This window comes from Erpetoichthys calabaricus, chromosome 1 (assembly GCF_900747795.2).
Source record: "Erpetoichthys calabaricus chromosome 1, fErpCal1.3, whole genome shotgun sequence".
In the NCBI taxonomy this organism is placed as follows: domain Eukaryota; kingdom Metazoa; phylum Chordata; class Cladistia; order Polypteriformes; family Polypteridae; genus Erpetoichthys; species Erpetoichthys calabaricus.
In genome coordinates, this window is record NC_041394.2 from 340,288,352 (window position 1) to 340,305,460 (window position 17,109).

General features: G+C 40.0%; 1 protein-coding gene and 1 long non-coding RNA gene across 2 annotated transcripts in view; both read left to right on the forward strand.

Annotated features, from left to right (window-relative positions):
• Window positions 1-17,109, forward strand: part of LOC127525830 (zinc finger protein 845-like) — a 61,567-nt gene that overhangs the window by 15,952 nt on the left and 28,506 nt on the right. Inside the window, exon 3 of the mRNA XM_051933880.1 lies at window positions 13,647-13,650. Within this exon, the coding sequence (XP_051789840.1) occupies window positions 13,647-13,650 (4 nt within the window). The remainder of the gene's footprint in view (window positions 1-13,646; window positions 13,651-17,109) is intronic.
• Window positions 11,822-13,095, forward strand: LOC127527898 (uncharacterized). Its single transcript, XR_007935071.1, has 2 exons — window positions 11,822-12,162; window positions 12,646-13,095. It is a non-coding gene; the product is annotated as an uncharacterized LOC127527898 (long non-coding RNA).

Consider the following 17,109-nt stretch of genomic DNA (forward strand, 5'->3'; position numbering starts at 1 on the left):
CTAGAGAGTTGCAAGGGAACACTTCTGATACTTTAGGGGGGGGTTCCAAATGGCCCAGAATTGCTTCCAACGTGCAGTGCTTGGACACTAAAAGTACTCCCAAGTCCAGCATAAAAGAAGCCTCCTACTCTACATCAGGGAGTCCAAGTCAGGAGGCAGTAGACGACACCTATGGAAGAGTGCTGGTCAAAGGTGACCAATTGTGCATTGTTATTATTATACTTGACTGAATGAGCCCTGTAAAGAACTTATAGTATGTTAGAGTACCTTTTATTTTACCTTAAATTGTGTTTGGGGCGCCCCCTGGTGGCCACACTATATAATGTGCCTTTGTAGAAATGCTGCTGTATGTGTTATGTACAGTATGTAATGCATCTCAGAATAATATATCTAAGAATTATATACTGTTGCTTGCAGTTTAGGTATTTTGATTCATAAAAATAAATTTAAAAAGCACAATATTCAGCTTTGCACCTTTCTGCAGTCTGAAGTAAGGTGTGTGGCATTACCCCTTCTGCGCAACTATAATTAATGATTCACAACAACGAGGGAAGGAATGTGGTAATTAAACCATTAACATGCAGAGGGAGGAAGCAATTCAGCAAAGTTCATGAAATGCAAAAACAGAACAAAAAATAAAAAATAAATCACAGACACTTGGCTACAATGTGAAAAGTTCAAATGACAATAAATGACATGGCCTTCCACAGGACTGAAGTGGCCTGATGACCAGACGAGCACTCAAGCCATGTAGTGCCCTGCTTTACTGGTCTACCTGACCTGTACCTCAGTTTTCAGCAACAAATCAATGGCACTCACTTGATGGATTTAAGGAGGAACATCAGCACCCAGGGTGGCATGGTGGCGTAGTGGGTAGCGCTGCTGCCTCACAGGAGACCCGGGTTTGCTTCCTGGGTCCTCCCTGCGTGGAGTTTGCATGTTCTCTTCATGTCTGCGTGAGTTTCCTCCGGGCGCTCCGGTTTTCTCCCACAGTCCAAAGACATGCAGGTTAGGTGATTGGCGATCCAAAATTGTCCCTAGTGTATGGGTGTGTGTGAGCCCTGCGTTGTTCCTGCCTTGTACTGGCTGGGATTGGCTCCAGAAGACCCCCGGGACCCTGTAGTTAGGATATAGAAGGTTGGATAATGAATGGATGGACATCAGCATCCACACTGAAGAGCCACAAGAGCAGCAGTCTGCATCAAGTGAGTAGTTAGTCAGTCTATCAGTCGGAGGGCTGCTGGAGCCTATCCCAGCTAGCGCAGGGCACATGGCAGGGACACACCATCGCAGAGCAGCAAGTGAGTCCTGTCAATCAACTCTTCTTTCATGATAAAAATTTTAAAAAAAGAGAAAACTCTGTAAAGGTTTTTGTTCATCATGTAAGGCACTCTGTAAAGTAAAATTAATCTGTAACCCCACTGCCTGCTTCTCATAATTTTTCATTTTGTCAGTTAAAAAAAATTAAAAGGATCTCAGTGTGAAAATGGTGTGTCATATTGATTGATGATTGAGTGATCTGTGGGTTATTCATTGTAAAATAAATAAAATTAATATTAACTAAAAATAAAGTACCATTACATTACTTATTGCAATATTGTGAATTTCCCCCTGGGATTAATAAAGTATCTATCTATCTATCTATCTATCTATCTATCTATCTATCTATCTATCTATCTATCTATCTATCTATCTATCTATCTACCCCATCTTACCAATATCTGCTATTTTAATGAAATTAAGGTTGCAAAAGTTTGGGGATTCTGAACCATAACAGACTGGGGCACTTGCACGGAGAAATTGTGAGGCTTAAAAACAAATGTCATCATCACAAAGTGTTTTAGGAAATGAGTGCACAGCTGAGAGAGAACTTGGACCGGTGACTTAGGGGAACACAAAGGACAAGTGAGGACTTCATCTGGATGGCTCTGTCCATGAAACTGTCTCAGTTTGCTCTCCTCTCGTCCATTGTCTGCCTGGTCTTACAGGTCCCACAATGGCTCTGCCCCTCACTCCTTCACATCTCTCTACCTGTTTCTCCCATAAATGTCCATTCTGCTTAATTTCCCCAACTCACTGTGTCTCTGCTCACAAGATGTCCACTGCTATGGAGTTTGTTTATGGTCAGCTGCCTCCTGATGACCCACCAACATCAGAGAGTATCCTGTGACTGCTAAGGGCTTCTACTCCTCAATATCTGCAGCTGGACTGACCAGTAACAGGACCGGTGGCTGTGCTTGTGTTTGTTGCGTTCGTTACAGATGGTCAATGAATATTAAAGCTTGTGCTCCTTGTGTATTTGTGTTTTTTACATTAGTTTAACTTAATGGTATATGTTAATTAATAATAAACTCTACCAGAACCATTGAGTTTCTCAAGTCAAGAATGTTCTACCTCTGTCAGTGTTTTATCTGAAGGCTCATCTAATCCACTGTGACAGACTGCAGTTACAGTTGGATAGAAATATTGGAATATTTGTAATGGCATTGTCATCTTTTGCTCTTTTTAAACTGTTCTCACCCCACGTTTACAGCATTTCCTTCAATTTAGATGAACAATCCACACATCGTGATGGCACAGCAGTAACCAGTGATAAAAACACTGGAGCTTGAATAGCCTGATCATGTTACAAGATATCGAGGCATAGGTACTGTATAACAATAATGGCTACGGTTTTACTTGGCCTCGACAAAACAGCAAGGCTTTGGACAAATATATTTTATTCACGTTGGCTTGTCAAATCTCCACTATAATTACGAGTAACTCTTCGTAAACGAACTTAAAAGGTGACACGGCGGGATTTTGTCCCCTCCGCTTCTCGCTGACCACAGCAGTTCGTCCAGTGCTGGGCTGCGTACGGGTCAGTGTGCCCAGTGTGATGAGTCCACCCAGAATAGAAGGAGCACGTGGCGAAGTCGAAGTGTACCGCACAGTATAACACTTCACAGGGCACAACCGCGGAGCCGCAAGTACACTGAAAAATGCGTAACATTGATGTTGTTCATTCAACGTAAATTTTCTCTTTCAAGCAACTTAAGATTAGTCATTTAGTGTTGTAGCTTGAAATATTTGGTTTCAGATCTCAATCAAAGTAAAAAAAAATTGTTTGTACCAAAGTAAGTTATGGTGTAGGGTATAAACATAAAAATCCTATTTCCGTTAACCTAATATTTTAAGGAAGTTCGTGTACTGTGTGGGAGGGGCTGTTTGTATTTTCTTCTGGTCGAACGTTCCAACTGCCAGTAAAGAAGAACACTTTCCTGAGTGGAGTGGACGTGGCTATACCTGTCTGGTCATTTTCAGCAGCAGACTTTTATAACGGAGGATTTCTGGTAAATAACCCTGTTTCTCAAATGTTAATTTTAAGTATAAGAACTCGTAATAAAACATACATTTAAGAAAGCTGTTGAAACGCTTAATAATTTTTTGTTGAATATTTAAGATTTATACTGCAAAATGCTTGTGTATTTGCACTAGATTTTTAAATAAATGTAAAAACTACAGCATTAGAATGTGTTATATTCATAATATTTCTAATAGCATAAAAACAGGTTACGACCAATTAACCATTTAAAATTGTAACAACTTAAAAAAATAGATTTACTTCAGTATAAAACAAGTGAATTGCACCCAATCACTCTAAATGATTTGCCTCAACTTAAAAATTGTGGGTTCAATAAGATAAAAAGAATTATATTGGATTAGATTGGAAATATTGAGTGTGGATCATTACCTTAATTATTTTAAGTTGAATGGAGGTTATACTTTTTTCAGCACCGCCGTGTTCCCAAGTGCACAGTTTGCTGAAAAACTCGGCTTACTCAGCGCCGAGTTTACCCGGCGATTTGCCGACTTTGATGCCCAGAAATGTAGGTTTGAACTGCTTAGTAATCCGTTTGCAGTTGACGTGGAAAGCGCACCAACTAACCTCCAAATGGAGCTGACTGAACTCCAGTGTGGTGACACATTGAAGTCAAAGTACGACGCTGTGGGCGCTGCACAAGCTGCTCAAATGCTCTCTATGTTCAGCAGCACATATCTGTGTGAGCAACTATTCTCCTTGATGAAGATGAACAAGCCATCACACAGGAGTCGTCTCGCTGATGAACACCTTCACTCAGTCCTGAGGATTTCCTCAGCTCAGAGCCTGAACCCAAGCATTGATGAACTAGCATCCAAGAAGAGATGCAAGGTATCTGGCTTGGACCAGTGTGCATCAGAGTAGATCAGAGTGGAACAAACTGAGCTTGAATGAATGTTTTCTTTATGCACTTGTCCTTGCTACTGCAAGGCATGGACTCGACTGGTTGGATTTTCATTAAAGGAAATTATTATTATTATTGTTAGCCTGTGAAAAAAAGGTTACTATTGAAATTTAACTCAGAAGGCAAATAGAGACAGAGGCAAAAGATTTTTTTTTAATTTTATTTACTGCTTTTTGCAGATGATGTTGTCCTGTTTGCTTCATCAGGCCGTGATCTTCAGCTCTCTCTGGATCGGTTCGCAGCCGAGTGTGAAGCGGCTGGGATGGGAATCAGCACCTCCAAATCCGAGACCATGGTCCTCAGCCGGAAAAGGGTGGAGTGCCCTCTCAGGATTGGGAGCGAGATCCTGCCCCAAGTGGAGGAGTTCAAGTATCTCGGGGTCTTGTTCACGAGTGAGGGAAGAATGGAGCGTGAGATCAACAGGCGTATCGGTGCGGCGTCCGCAGTGATGCGGGCTCTGCATCGGTCTGTTGTGGTGAAAAAGGAGCTGAGCCATAAGGCAAAGCTCTCAGTTTACCAGTCAATCTATGTTCCTACCTTCACCTATGGTCATGAGCTATGGGTAGTGACCGAAAGAACGAGATCGCGAATACAAGCGGCTGAAATGAGTTTCCTCCGCAGGGTGTCTGGGCTCTCCCTTAAAGATAGGGTGAGAAGCTCAGTCATCTGGGAGGGGCTCAGAGTAGAGCCGCTGCTCCTCCGCATCGAGAGGAGTCAGATGAGGTGGCTCGGGCATCTGATCAGGCTGCCTCCTGTACGCCTCCCTGGTGAGGTGTTCCGGGCACGTCCAACCGGGAGGAGGCCCCGGGGAAGACCCAGGACACGCTGGAGGGACTATGTCTCTCGAATGGCCTGGGAACGCCTTGGGATTCTCCCGGAAGAGCTAGAAGAAGTGGCCGGGGAGAGGGAAGTCTGGGCATCTCTGCTCAAGCTGCTGCCCCCGCGACCCGACCTCGGATAAGCGGAAGAGGATGGATGGAATTTTATTTAAGAAATTAATGCCACAGATGTGTCTTTTATTTGACATTTGATGTCACATGTGTTTATAGTATTAACCTTTGCTTGTTCCAGATTCAATGTTTAAGCAAAACTTAAGTTTGTTTCCATATGAAAAGGTTCATCGTTATTTCTGACGAGAAGGAAAAACTTCCTCAGTTGTAGACATTTTTTCAATAAATATCAAGGTTGGCCCGCGACTTTGTCGAAGTTTTTAATTTTGGCCCACTGTGTATATGAGTTTGACACCCCTGATCTACACGATAAACAGAGTTTGGACCCAGTGGGTGGTCTACTCTTTGGGCAAATCTTGTCCTCCTAGCTGAAGTTGCAGACAGATTCATTTCAGATAACAAATTCATGACACCACGTCGCCTCACACAGTTTTATATTTCTGCATCACGTGATCCAAGAAGTTGATCCCACCCTCGTATCTCGATGTCGGTGGCCAAGCGCACTTGACTTATATTGGAGGAATTTCTACGTGTTGACAATCCCAATTCTGACAGTCACATTTTCACACTTTTTAAACACATCGTTTCCCAATGAAACAGGGAAAATGAGAAGTGGCACATCGTGCTCTGACCTCCCTAGATGGATATGATAAATTAAAGCCTTATGGTAGAGAGGTGTATCGGGCGGTTTTCAAGAAAGATTTTATGGCTTACATATGGACCAAACAATAATCACCCAGCGGTTAATTGCAACAAATCATGTGCTTTGTGTATCAAAACTTGTGATTGTACCGATGAGACTGAGGAAGGACTGTGGAACAGAAAATACCTTGATGGCAGCAATGCAGTGCACGTTGTGCTCTCAAGGACACAACCACTTCACTGTGTAGGTAGCCATGTTTATGGAACGTCTGTAATGAATCATAGAACATGATCCTGTGGGCGCATTTCAGAAAGCAACAATATTTGTGTTTATATTTTGTTATAGTAAGTCCAATCGTAACTTACTTAAACAGTAATTGTAAAACATTTATGAATAATATAAAAAAGAACTTGGCCCCTGCATCACGGAGTTTTAATTTCTTTTAAATGTGTAACCTGCCATTGTACCAAGCAATGAAACTCCATTAAATGAAAGGAGACAAAAAAGAAGCAGCAGCGGCCAAACTCCATTAGACAAAAGAAAAAGATGAAGTGATGAAACTAATCGCTCGCTATTTTTGACAATGGAAGTAGTTGTGTGCTTCGAAATGAAAACTTTTGAAATTTGCACAGTTTTCTTCTTATTTTTTTAATAACTATGTGTTCCATGGTTATGTTTGTACTGTGAACCTTTCTCGTTTGTATTAATTTTTGCTGTACTTCCTTAGAAGACTGGCGTCCTTCAACATCTGCAATAAGATGCTGCAGATGTTCTATCAGACGGTTGTGGCGAGTGCCCTCTTCTACGCGGTGGTGTGAAGAAAGAAGAGGGACGCCTCACGCCTGGACAAATTGGTGAGGAAGGCAGGCTTTATTGTAGGCAAGGAGCTGGACAGTCTGACATCCGTGGCAGAGCAACGGGCGCTGAGCAGGCTCCTGTCAATCATGGAGAATCCATTGCATCCACTAAACAGTATCATCTCCAGACAGAGGAGCAGCTTCAGCGACAGACTGCTGTCACTGTCCTGCTCCACTGACAGACTGAGGAGATCGTTCCTCCCCCACACTATGCGACTCTTCAATTCCACCCGGGGGGGTAAACGTTAACATTATATAAAGATATTGTATGTTATACCTGCATTGTTATCACTCTTTAATTTAATATTGTTTTTTGTATCAGTATGCTGCTGCTGGAGTATGTGAATTTCCCCTTGGGATTAATAAAGTATCTATCTATCAAGTAATTGATTTACAGTGCATCCGGAAAGTATTCACAGTGCATCACTTTTTCCACATTTTGTTATGTTACAGCCTTATTCCAGAATGGATTAAATTCATTTTTTTCCTCAGAATTCTACACACAACACCTCATAATGACAACATGAAAAAAGTTTACTTGCTGTTTTTGCAAATTTATTAAAAATAAAAAAACTGAGAAATCCCATGTACATAAGTATTCACAGCCTTTGCTCAATACTTTATTGATGCACCTTTGGCAGCAATTACAGCCTCAAGTCTTTTTGAATATGATGCCACAAGCTTGGCACACCTATCCTTGGCCAATTTCGCCCATTCCTCTTTGCAGCACCTCTCAAGCTCCATCAGGTTGGATGAGAAGCGTCGGTGCACAGCCATTTTAAGATCTCTCCAGAGATGTTCAATCGGATTCAAGTCTGGGCTCTGGCTGGGCCACTCAAGGACATTCACAGAGTTGTCCTGAAGCCACTGCTTTGATATCTTGGCTGTGTGCTTAGGGTCGTTGTCCTGCTGAAAGATGAACCGTCGCCCCAGTCTGAGGTCAAGAGCGCTCTGGAGCAGGTTTTCATCCAGGATGTCTCTGTACATTGCTGCAGTCATCTTTCCCTTTATCCTGACTAGTCTCCCAGTCCCTGCCGCTGAAAAATATCCCCACAGCATGATGCTGCCACCACCATGCTTCACTGTAGGGATGGTATTGGCCTGGTGATGAGCGGTGCCTGGTTTCCTCCAAATGTGACACCTAGCATTCACACCAAAGAGTTCAATCTTTGTCTCATCAGACCAGAGAATTTTCTTTCTCATGGTCTGAGAGTCCTTCAGGTGCCTTTTGACAAACTTCAGGCGGGCTGCCATGTGCCTTTTACTAAGGAGTGGCTTCCATCTGGCCACTCTACCATATAGGCCTGATTGGTGGATTGCTGCAGAGATGGTTGTCCTTCTGGAAGGTTCTCCTCTCTCCACAGAGGACCTCTGGAGCTCTGACAGAGTGACCATCGGGTTCTTGGTCACCTCCCTGACTAAGGCCCTTCTCCCCCGATCGCTCAGTTTAGATGGCCGGCCAGCTCTAGGAAGAGTCCTGGTGGTTTTGAACTTCTTCCACTTATGGATGATGGAGGCCACTGTGCTCATTGGGACCTTCAAAGCAGCAGACATTTTTCTGTACCCTTCCCCAGATTTGTGCCTCGAGACAATCCTGTCTCGGAGGTCTACAGACAATTCCTTTGACTTCATGCTTGGTTTGTGCTCTGACATGAACTGTCGACTGTGGGACCTTATATAGACCGGTGTGTGCCTTTCCAAATCATGTCCAGTCAACTGAATTTACCACAGGTGGACTCCAATTAAGCTGCAGAAACATCTCAAGGATGATCATGGGAAACAGGATGCACCTGAGCTCAGTTTTGAGCTTCATGGCAAAGGCTGTGAATACTTATGTACATGTGCTTTCTCAATGTTTTTATTTTTAATAAATTTGCAAAAATCTCAAGTAAACTTTTTTCACGTTGTCATTATAGGGTGTTGTGTGTAGAATTCTGAGGAAAAAAACGAATTTAATCCATTTTGGAATAAGGCTGTAACATAACAAAATGTGGAAAAAGTGATGCGCTGTGAATACTTCCCAGATGCACTGTATTTATATATATATATATATATATATATATATATATATATATATATATATATATATATATATATATATATATATATATATATATATATATTGTAGCAGAAGAGACGTGTGTCCACCTCTTGAACCCTCAGGTACCACTTCAAACACCAGGTGAAAGTACAAGACTCTTTTATTTTCTTCTTATACAATGCACAAAGCACCCTCCACTCCACACTACTCATATAAACAATAAACTAATCACAAAACTTTCTCCTCCTTCTCCCAGACACCTAGCCTCCCTACCTCCCAGCTCAGCTCAGTGTCTTGGCTTTCGCAGAGTCCTTTTATACACCCTGACCTGGAGGTGTTCCTGCCCAACAGTCCACAGTTCCTTATTCCTTCCGGGTCAAGGTAAACAGTCCTTATCTTCAACCTGGAAGTACGTCATCTCTCCTGCTCACGTGACCAGGATGTACTTCCAGGTTATAGGGCACTTATGAGTCCACGGGCTTCCCAACAGCGACTCCCAGTGGTCCCCAAGGTATCCAGCAGGGCTGTGTATAAAAACTACATAGTCCATGAGGCCCTGCTGGAACTTGGGGCACGTCCATGCTGTTGGGAGAGCTCCTCCTGGCGGCCTGGGGGTGAGAGCCGGAATAAGAAGACGGCAATCCATCACAATATATATATATACATATACAGTATATATATATATATATATATATATATATATATATATATATATATATATATATATATATATATATATATATATACAGTATATATCTATACTAATAAAAGGCAAAGCCCTCACTGACTGAACTCACTGACTGACTGACTGACTGACTGACTCACTCACTCATCACTAATTCTCCAACTTCCCGTGTAGGTAGAAGGCTGAAATTTGGCAGGCTCATTCCTTACAGCTTACTTACAAAAGTTAGGCAGGTTTCATTTCGAAATTCTACACGTAATGGTCATAACTGGAACCTGTTTTTTGTCCATATACTCTAATGGAGGAGGCGGAGTCACGTATCGCGTCATCACGTATTACGCCTCCTACGTAATCACGTGAAGTGAAAACAAGGAAGAGATTTACAGCACGAGTCAAACGCGGGAACGAAGTTAAATGACGTTAATTGTTGAGTGTCTTTTAATACTGTGTAATTGTTGAGTGTCTTTTAATACTGTGTAAGCATACATATTAACAAATGTGCAATTAAATGTGTGCATTTACGGGGTGATTTCTCAGGCTTAAAGCTCGAAGTGATCACTCCAGTGAAGGCAGCTTCACAAAAAAACAGATCCTTAACAAACTGTTATTGGTATATTTTACCTCAATTTTAAAAGGTTTTCTTTTCTTCTTAATAAAAATTTAAAAGCAGAACTTCGCCGGTGCAAACCGCGGGGATTTGAGCGACTGACGCATACAGACATATTCATGAGTGCAGGTACTTCGTAAAGAAAGCACCGTGTAAACCTAAAGTTTAAATTAAGTTCATAGGCCTACAAAAGGTTGCCATTGATTTGAGGCAAGATTGCTTTTCTTCTGTACAACTATATGTTGCATTCTTAACAGTAAGCTTGCACGGCTTGGTCATATTCCAACAGGAGTGCTGAACTGACAATAGATAGATAGAGTTATATATATATAGATAGATAGATAGATAGATAGATAGATAGATAGATAGATAGATAGATAGATAGATAGATAGATAGATAGATAGATAGATGTGTATGTATGTAGATATGTATATATGTGTATATATATATGTAGATATGTAAATATGTATATGTATATATATGTGTCTGTATGTGTATATACAGTCGACCCTTGATATACGACCGGCTTGACATGCGAACAACTTGATTTACGACCAAAATTTTTATTTTGATTTACGACCAACATCTTGCGTTACGACCTGAATGCGGTCACGTGTATCCGCTTGCGCGATTGTAAACAAACAGAAACATTCCTATTAATGCGGCACTCATTCAATAAAATGTCAGGTTTGTAAACTCTCTTGGGACCTCTCCCAAGTAGAAGACATGCCAAAGTCCAAACTCCGTATGAAAGACTGTTTATCTGTTGCTGGGGCAAAAGCCGGCTTAAAGCTGTGCTGAGTCTCTCAGCCTAAGCAAACAGAAAAGATATCGATGGGTGATATGCATGTGATATCCCTGCCCGGCAATGGACAAGCAAGCTTCCACAGTCGCGGCAATCGCGCTTCAGGACGCACTTCAGCACGCACTTCAGCATGTCGTTCCCATTGAGTGGGGAGTGGGGGGTCTCAGAAGAGTTCAGAAACAGTTCCTTGTATCATCGCAAGGAAATGCTGAGAAAAATTCTCATCAGAATAACTTGTAGGCAGGAGGAGATTAAAATTAACGCAAAAGAAGCTATTGAAATGATTGCAAATGCCTGAGCGCAAGTTAAAGAAAGCCTTTAAAAAGCCTTCAGTTTCATTATCATCCTCCTCCCTTCCTGCAGCCCAAAGATGTCAAATTAAATGGTGAGTACAGTATGAAATTGTTGTTTCTGGTAGGCTAGGCACTTTTTATTACTTTTTGGTTAGTACATTAGAAAAATTATTGGTGTTTTGGTAAATTATGCACATTATACAACCCTTTTTTTATTATGAAAAGGTTAAGTAAGTGTTGCAGTGGGAGGTTCGGAACGCATTATGGGTATTTCCATTATTTCTTATGGGAAAAATAGTCTTGACTTACAACCAACTTGAGTTACAACCAACCCTCGCGAACGAATTGAGTTCGTATGTCAAGGGTCCACTGTATATATATATATATATATATATATATATGTGTGTGTGTATGTATGTATATGTGTATATGTATGTGTATATATATGTTGATATATGTATATATATATGTGGATGTGTATATGTATATATGTAGATATGTGTATATGTAGATATGTATATATAAGTATATATGTTTATGTATATATATGTTTACATAACCTCTTTAACACACTACTTCTCCGCTGTAAATCAAAGACAAAGAGTCAAAATGCTTACTTAGTGCTTCTTTTTGAAATCACTAAAGTACCTGCTCACATCGGACTGAGCGAGTAGACACCCTGCTAAATGAAGGCCAAGAAGCAAACAGAAAATTAGAAGGTACAGAAATAATGGACAGCCAGGCCAGGGTCATTTTTTGTTCTTATTCTTTTGATTCTTTTTTTAACATTTCCTTAGGTAAATATTATTTTCTCTGTTTTCAGGTTTAGACTTTATTGAACCATTAATGAGAAGACAGAAGATAAGTAAAGTCTTGCACTACATCTGAAATGAAAAAACAAAATGTCTTGCTATTCTGTTCCTTAGCACTGCGTTCTGCAGATTTGAGATCTTTACTTTTAGAAGAAACATCAGCCTCCCTTCTCCAATATCCAGCACAGGGCACCGATGAGCAGGTTCAGACACCTCATTTTATAAACTTCCATAAGAAAGATGAATTACATTTTGTTGATGCTGGCTTACAATGCCAATGGTATAGTGAATAAAGTGTATAAAAAGACAATGTTTGTCTCAGATGCCGACTGTTAATCGTTAAGCAGTAGGAGTCAAAGCCCAAAAGACTAACAGCCTGTTTTACATCTTCTGACAAACTGTAGTACTAGTACAACTCTTAACAGCCTTAAAACATTTGAAATGCATTGTGTGCTGTGTTAATAGTGTATTGTAAGAAATATTGAAGACTTGTAGAATCTGTGATTGAAAGCAGTAATCTTTAATAATGTATAACAAATTCAGAATATACTGTACATTATTTTTTTACTTTCTTTTTCTTACATTCCTTGTAAACGTGGAGGAAAAGTCTATAAACTTAATAATGACCACTTAAAGAATTTTCTTTTTTTTTGTTTCATTTATTTTTTTCATAAAACATGTTACAGCAACACGGAATCCTTCAGCATCTTACCGAGGCAGAGAAGTGGTGTGCTGAGAACATTTCTGTGTTTTAGGGGGCACATCTCACTCCTTTCATTACTGTCAATGGACAAAGACGACATTGAGGAGGCCCTTCAGAAATTTGATTTGCTATCTGAATTTCCAGAAGAAGAGGAGAGGGAATATGTCTTTAGACCCTTTGTCAAATTTGGAAGATATGCATCTGTTTTTAGATAACATGAGAGGAAAAAGGAAAATGACTGTGTTTTGTGAGAAAATGTAACAAATATACATTGTTCAGTTACAACCTACAATTCTTGCTCAATTCTTGTTCTATATTTTATATATTCTTTAACTTTTTTTGTAATGTTGCAAACCAACTTCATCTTTACAGTCCATTGTCTCAGTTCTGGACTTCTTAGTGTTATGTATTAAAATAATGTTTTATAAAGCAAGGCAAGGCAATTTTTATTTTTAAAGCACATTTACAACAGCAGCCAGAACTGAACCAAAGTGCTGTACAAGGAAGGGTAAAAGAAGCCGTTCAAATATAGCGTATGTAGACAGCACAAAACTGCAAGCATAACCAACCATTACATAAAAGAAAAACTCAAAATACCCACACATACAGTATATATTTATAATCATGAATGTACATGAGCCAACATATACAAACAATGTGAACCTCTTGCAGGGTCAAATGGTAGCAAGAAGAAATAAGACTTTAATGATGACTTAAAAATGGCTGGTTCTGGAGCAGACCGAATATAATAAGGCGATCCATTCCAGAGAAAAGGAGCAGCCACTGCAAATGCCCAATTCCTCCTTTGTTTCGGCCTCGACACAACTAAGAGCATCGGGCTAGTAGACTGCAGGGCTCTTCTTGGTAACATACAAGTGAAGAGGTTCTGAGAGGCAAGATGGGGCTGATCCATTTAAACATTTGATAACAAGAAATAGAATTCTAAGGTCAATTCTGAAACGGACCAGAAGTAAATGAAGCAAGGTCAGTTTTGGTGAAATATGGCCACACTTATGAGAGCCATTCAATAAGCGAGCAGCAAAGTTGTGGAATAGTTGTAAGCGTCGTAACAGGGCCTGACCAACACCTACATACAAAGAACTGCAATAGTCCACACGAGATGTTGTAAAAGCTTGGATGGCCTTTTCAAGATCACTGAAAGAAAGAAAAGCCTTAAAGTCTCAGCTGGAAAAGCATCATTTAACCTCACAATTGTCGAGTTTGAATGAGTTGTCGAAGATCACGCCTGGGTTCCTAACTGAAGCTTTATGATACGTATATGACAAGGGGTCCAAGAGCAACGTCAGAGACCCTCAAACTATCTTAATGTTTGGACACCATGATCACAGTTTTATTATAATTTAGTTTAAGAAGATGCATTGCCATCCAGGTTTTAATACCATTTAAGTAAGCATGGAGGGTCTGTATTTTTTTATCGCTTTGATTTTAGTGGTCATCAGCATAGAGAAGCCATACTTGTTAACAATGGAGCCTAAAGGTAACATGCATATCAAAAAGAGAACTGGTCCAAGAACGGAACCCACAAGTAAGAGGAGCTACAGAGGATGAGAACTCACCCAAGTGAATAGAAACACTCCTATTGCTTAGATAAGATTTAAATAATTTCAGGGCATTACCTTGGATGCCTACATACTGTTCAAGGCAGGAGATAAGAATCATAAGATCCACGGCATCAAAAGCTGAGGTAAGATCTAGCAGTACAAGAATGGCAGAATCACCAGCATTAGCAGCTGGGAAGAGGAGGTCATCGTAAACCTTTAACAAGGATGTTTTAGTGCTGTAAGAACATCTGTATCTGGACTGAAATTTTTCCAGAATACTATTTTCATCCAGAAATGTTTGAGTTAGGACAACTTTTTCTAAGACTTTAGATAAAAAAGGCAGTTTAGAAATTGGCCTGAAAGTTGACACATTTATTTTGGTTTTTTAAATAAGTTTCTGCACCACAGCATGTTTCAAGGCAGCAGGAACACAAACAAATCAAGCTAGCATTTATTAAGGTAACAATACTTGGTCTGACAGACTCAAAAATCCCTTAACTAATTGAGAGGGGACATTGTCCAGGGGGCAATTTGTAGGATTCAGGCGTTACACCAAATCAGACAACAGAGACGATGACACACGCTGGCTCAAAGTGTTCAAAGACAGCTGAACACACTATGGGAAGAGATGAATCCTTAGCAAGCAGTGAGACCGATGACCTAATAATGGTAATCCTATTTACAAAAAAGTATATCTCCGTTTGGAGGGTAAGTCGGGGAATGCGACAAATGACAAATTCCTAATACAAGAAATTGTATATGGCGATTAAAGGATTTAAAATCACTAAAAACTGGATTTGTAATTATTGCATCTACCCAAACAAAACATTTTTAAAGTTAAGTTTAAAATCTGTTAGTTCAGTTCCAAAATAAATAAAAAAGACGCTGGAAGTGCACCTTTCAATAATGCAATTTTTTACATTTCTTTAGAAAAACAAACGATATAATATCTATTAAGCAATTTAAGAGATTTGATTCACTTTTTTTGATAAATACATACTTATAAGTTAGTGTCCCAGGGAGAACAATTATGCATTATATTTAAAAACCAGGAAAATGTTTGAAAGTTTAATAACTCCGCTTGAAATGTATCAACATTACAGCAGCAGCGTAGAACAAAATTAAGAATACACAATTCAAGACAGACAATAGAAATGAAGGTATGAACTGTATAGTAAGCTGGATCATTCAAAAAATTGTTCAGTATAAACAACTTTAAAAGTATCTTTTACTGAGAACCCAAAAGTTTAGACCTTCATTTTCACGCCTGTTGATTGTTATGTTGTGTTACTGATTTATCATCATGATTTAACATCATTTAACATCATTTATTTTGTAACATAATAAATTAATGTCCGTGTCTGTGTGGGTTTCCTACCACAGTCCAAAGACATGCCAGTTAGGTGCATTGGCGATTCTAAATTGGCCCTAGTGTGTGCTTGGTGTGTGTGTGTGTGTGCACGCCATGCACTGGGCTGGCACCCTGCCCGGGGTTTGTTTCCTGCCTTGCGCCATGTGTTGGCTTGGATTGGCTCCAGCAGACCCCCGTGACCCTGTGCTTAGGATATAGCAGGTTGGATAATGGATGGATGGATAAATTATTGTCATTAACGGAATTTTCCTTTATTGAACGAGGTTCTAGAAATAATGTCAGACATGCCGTTTAGTACACAAGTACCGTAAAAATAATTTCAAATATTTTGAATGGTAGAATTCACTATAATAGCAGATAGAGCAACCACATTCATATTTAGTATGGTGTTTCCTTAATCTAAAAATATGTTATGTTCTCTTTCTTTTAACTATATCGAATCCTGATGCATATAAAACTGTTTTTTTTTTTTTGTTTCTAAAAGTAAATACGACACTAATACCATAAAGAGAAACTCAGATTCTGGCCTCATGATTGAAGGAAGTCATATTAATATCATCTTTTAGGGTTACAGGGTAAATCAACGTTACTAGTTTTTTTCAACGAAAGCAATGTGACAGAGAACAGACGCGAATGCTGGGGGCATGGTGTGGAAGGCAGGAGGCATGGGAGGCCGGGGGCGTGGAAGGCCGGGTATGCCATAGATTGTGTTGCCCAGTCGACACGATACGTCAGCGCGCCTGTCCTATTGCGAGTGACAAAAGTGCCATTTAAACTAATACAGGTAGACGTGGAAACTGGGTTTTCTGATGAAAACAACAATAACATTTAAAACAGTATTGCTTACATACAACAGATTTTGGCGAATCATTTACATGCAATTATTTATAAACATTTATACACTAATAATGGCAATTATTAAATAATAATCATAATTATTATTATTATTAAATAATTCCTCCGATATAAGTAACATTTCTCGGACTGCCTTCTTCCATCTCCGAAACATTTCTAGATGTCCTGTTCTTACGCAACACAGTACTGAAGTATTGGTTACACCTCATGTATAGATTACTGTAATGCTGTTCTAACTGGCATCCCACAAAAACTTATCCATCGCGTGCAACTTCTTGAAAATTCTGCTCTCAGGATAATAACCTGCTGTTCTAAATCCACTGAACATATTACACCTACTGGCTCTCTGTTCACTACCCTTCTTTTTCTTCTTTCGGCTGCTCCCATTAGTGGTCACCGCAGTGGATCATCTTCTTCCATATCTTTCTGTCCTCTGCATCTTGGTCTGTTACACCCATCACCTGCATGTCCTCTCTCACCACATCCTTAAACCTTCACTTAGGCCTTCCTCTTTTCCTCTTCCCTGGCAGCTCTATCCTTAGCATCCTTTTCCCAATATACCCAGCATCTGTCCTCTGCACATGTCCAAACTAATGTAATCTCGCCTTTCTGACTTTGTTTCCCAACCGTCCAACTTGAGCTGACCCTCTAATGTCCT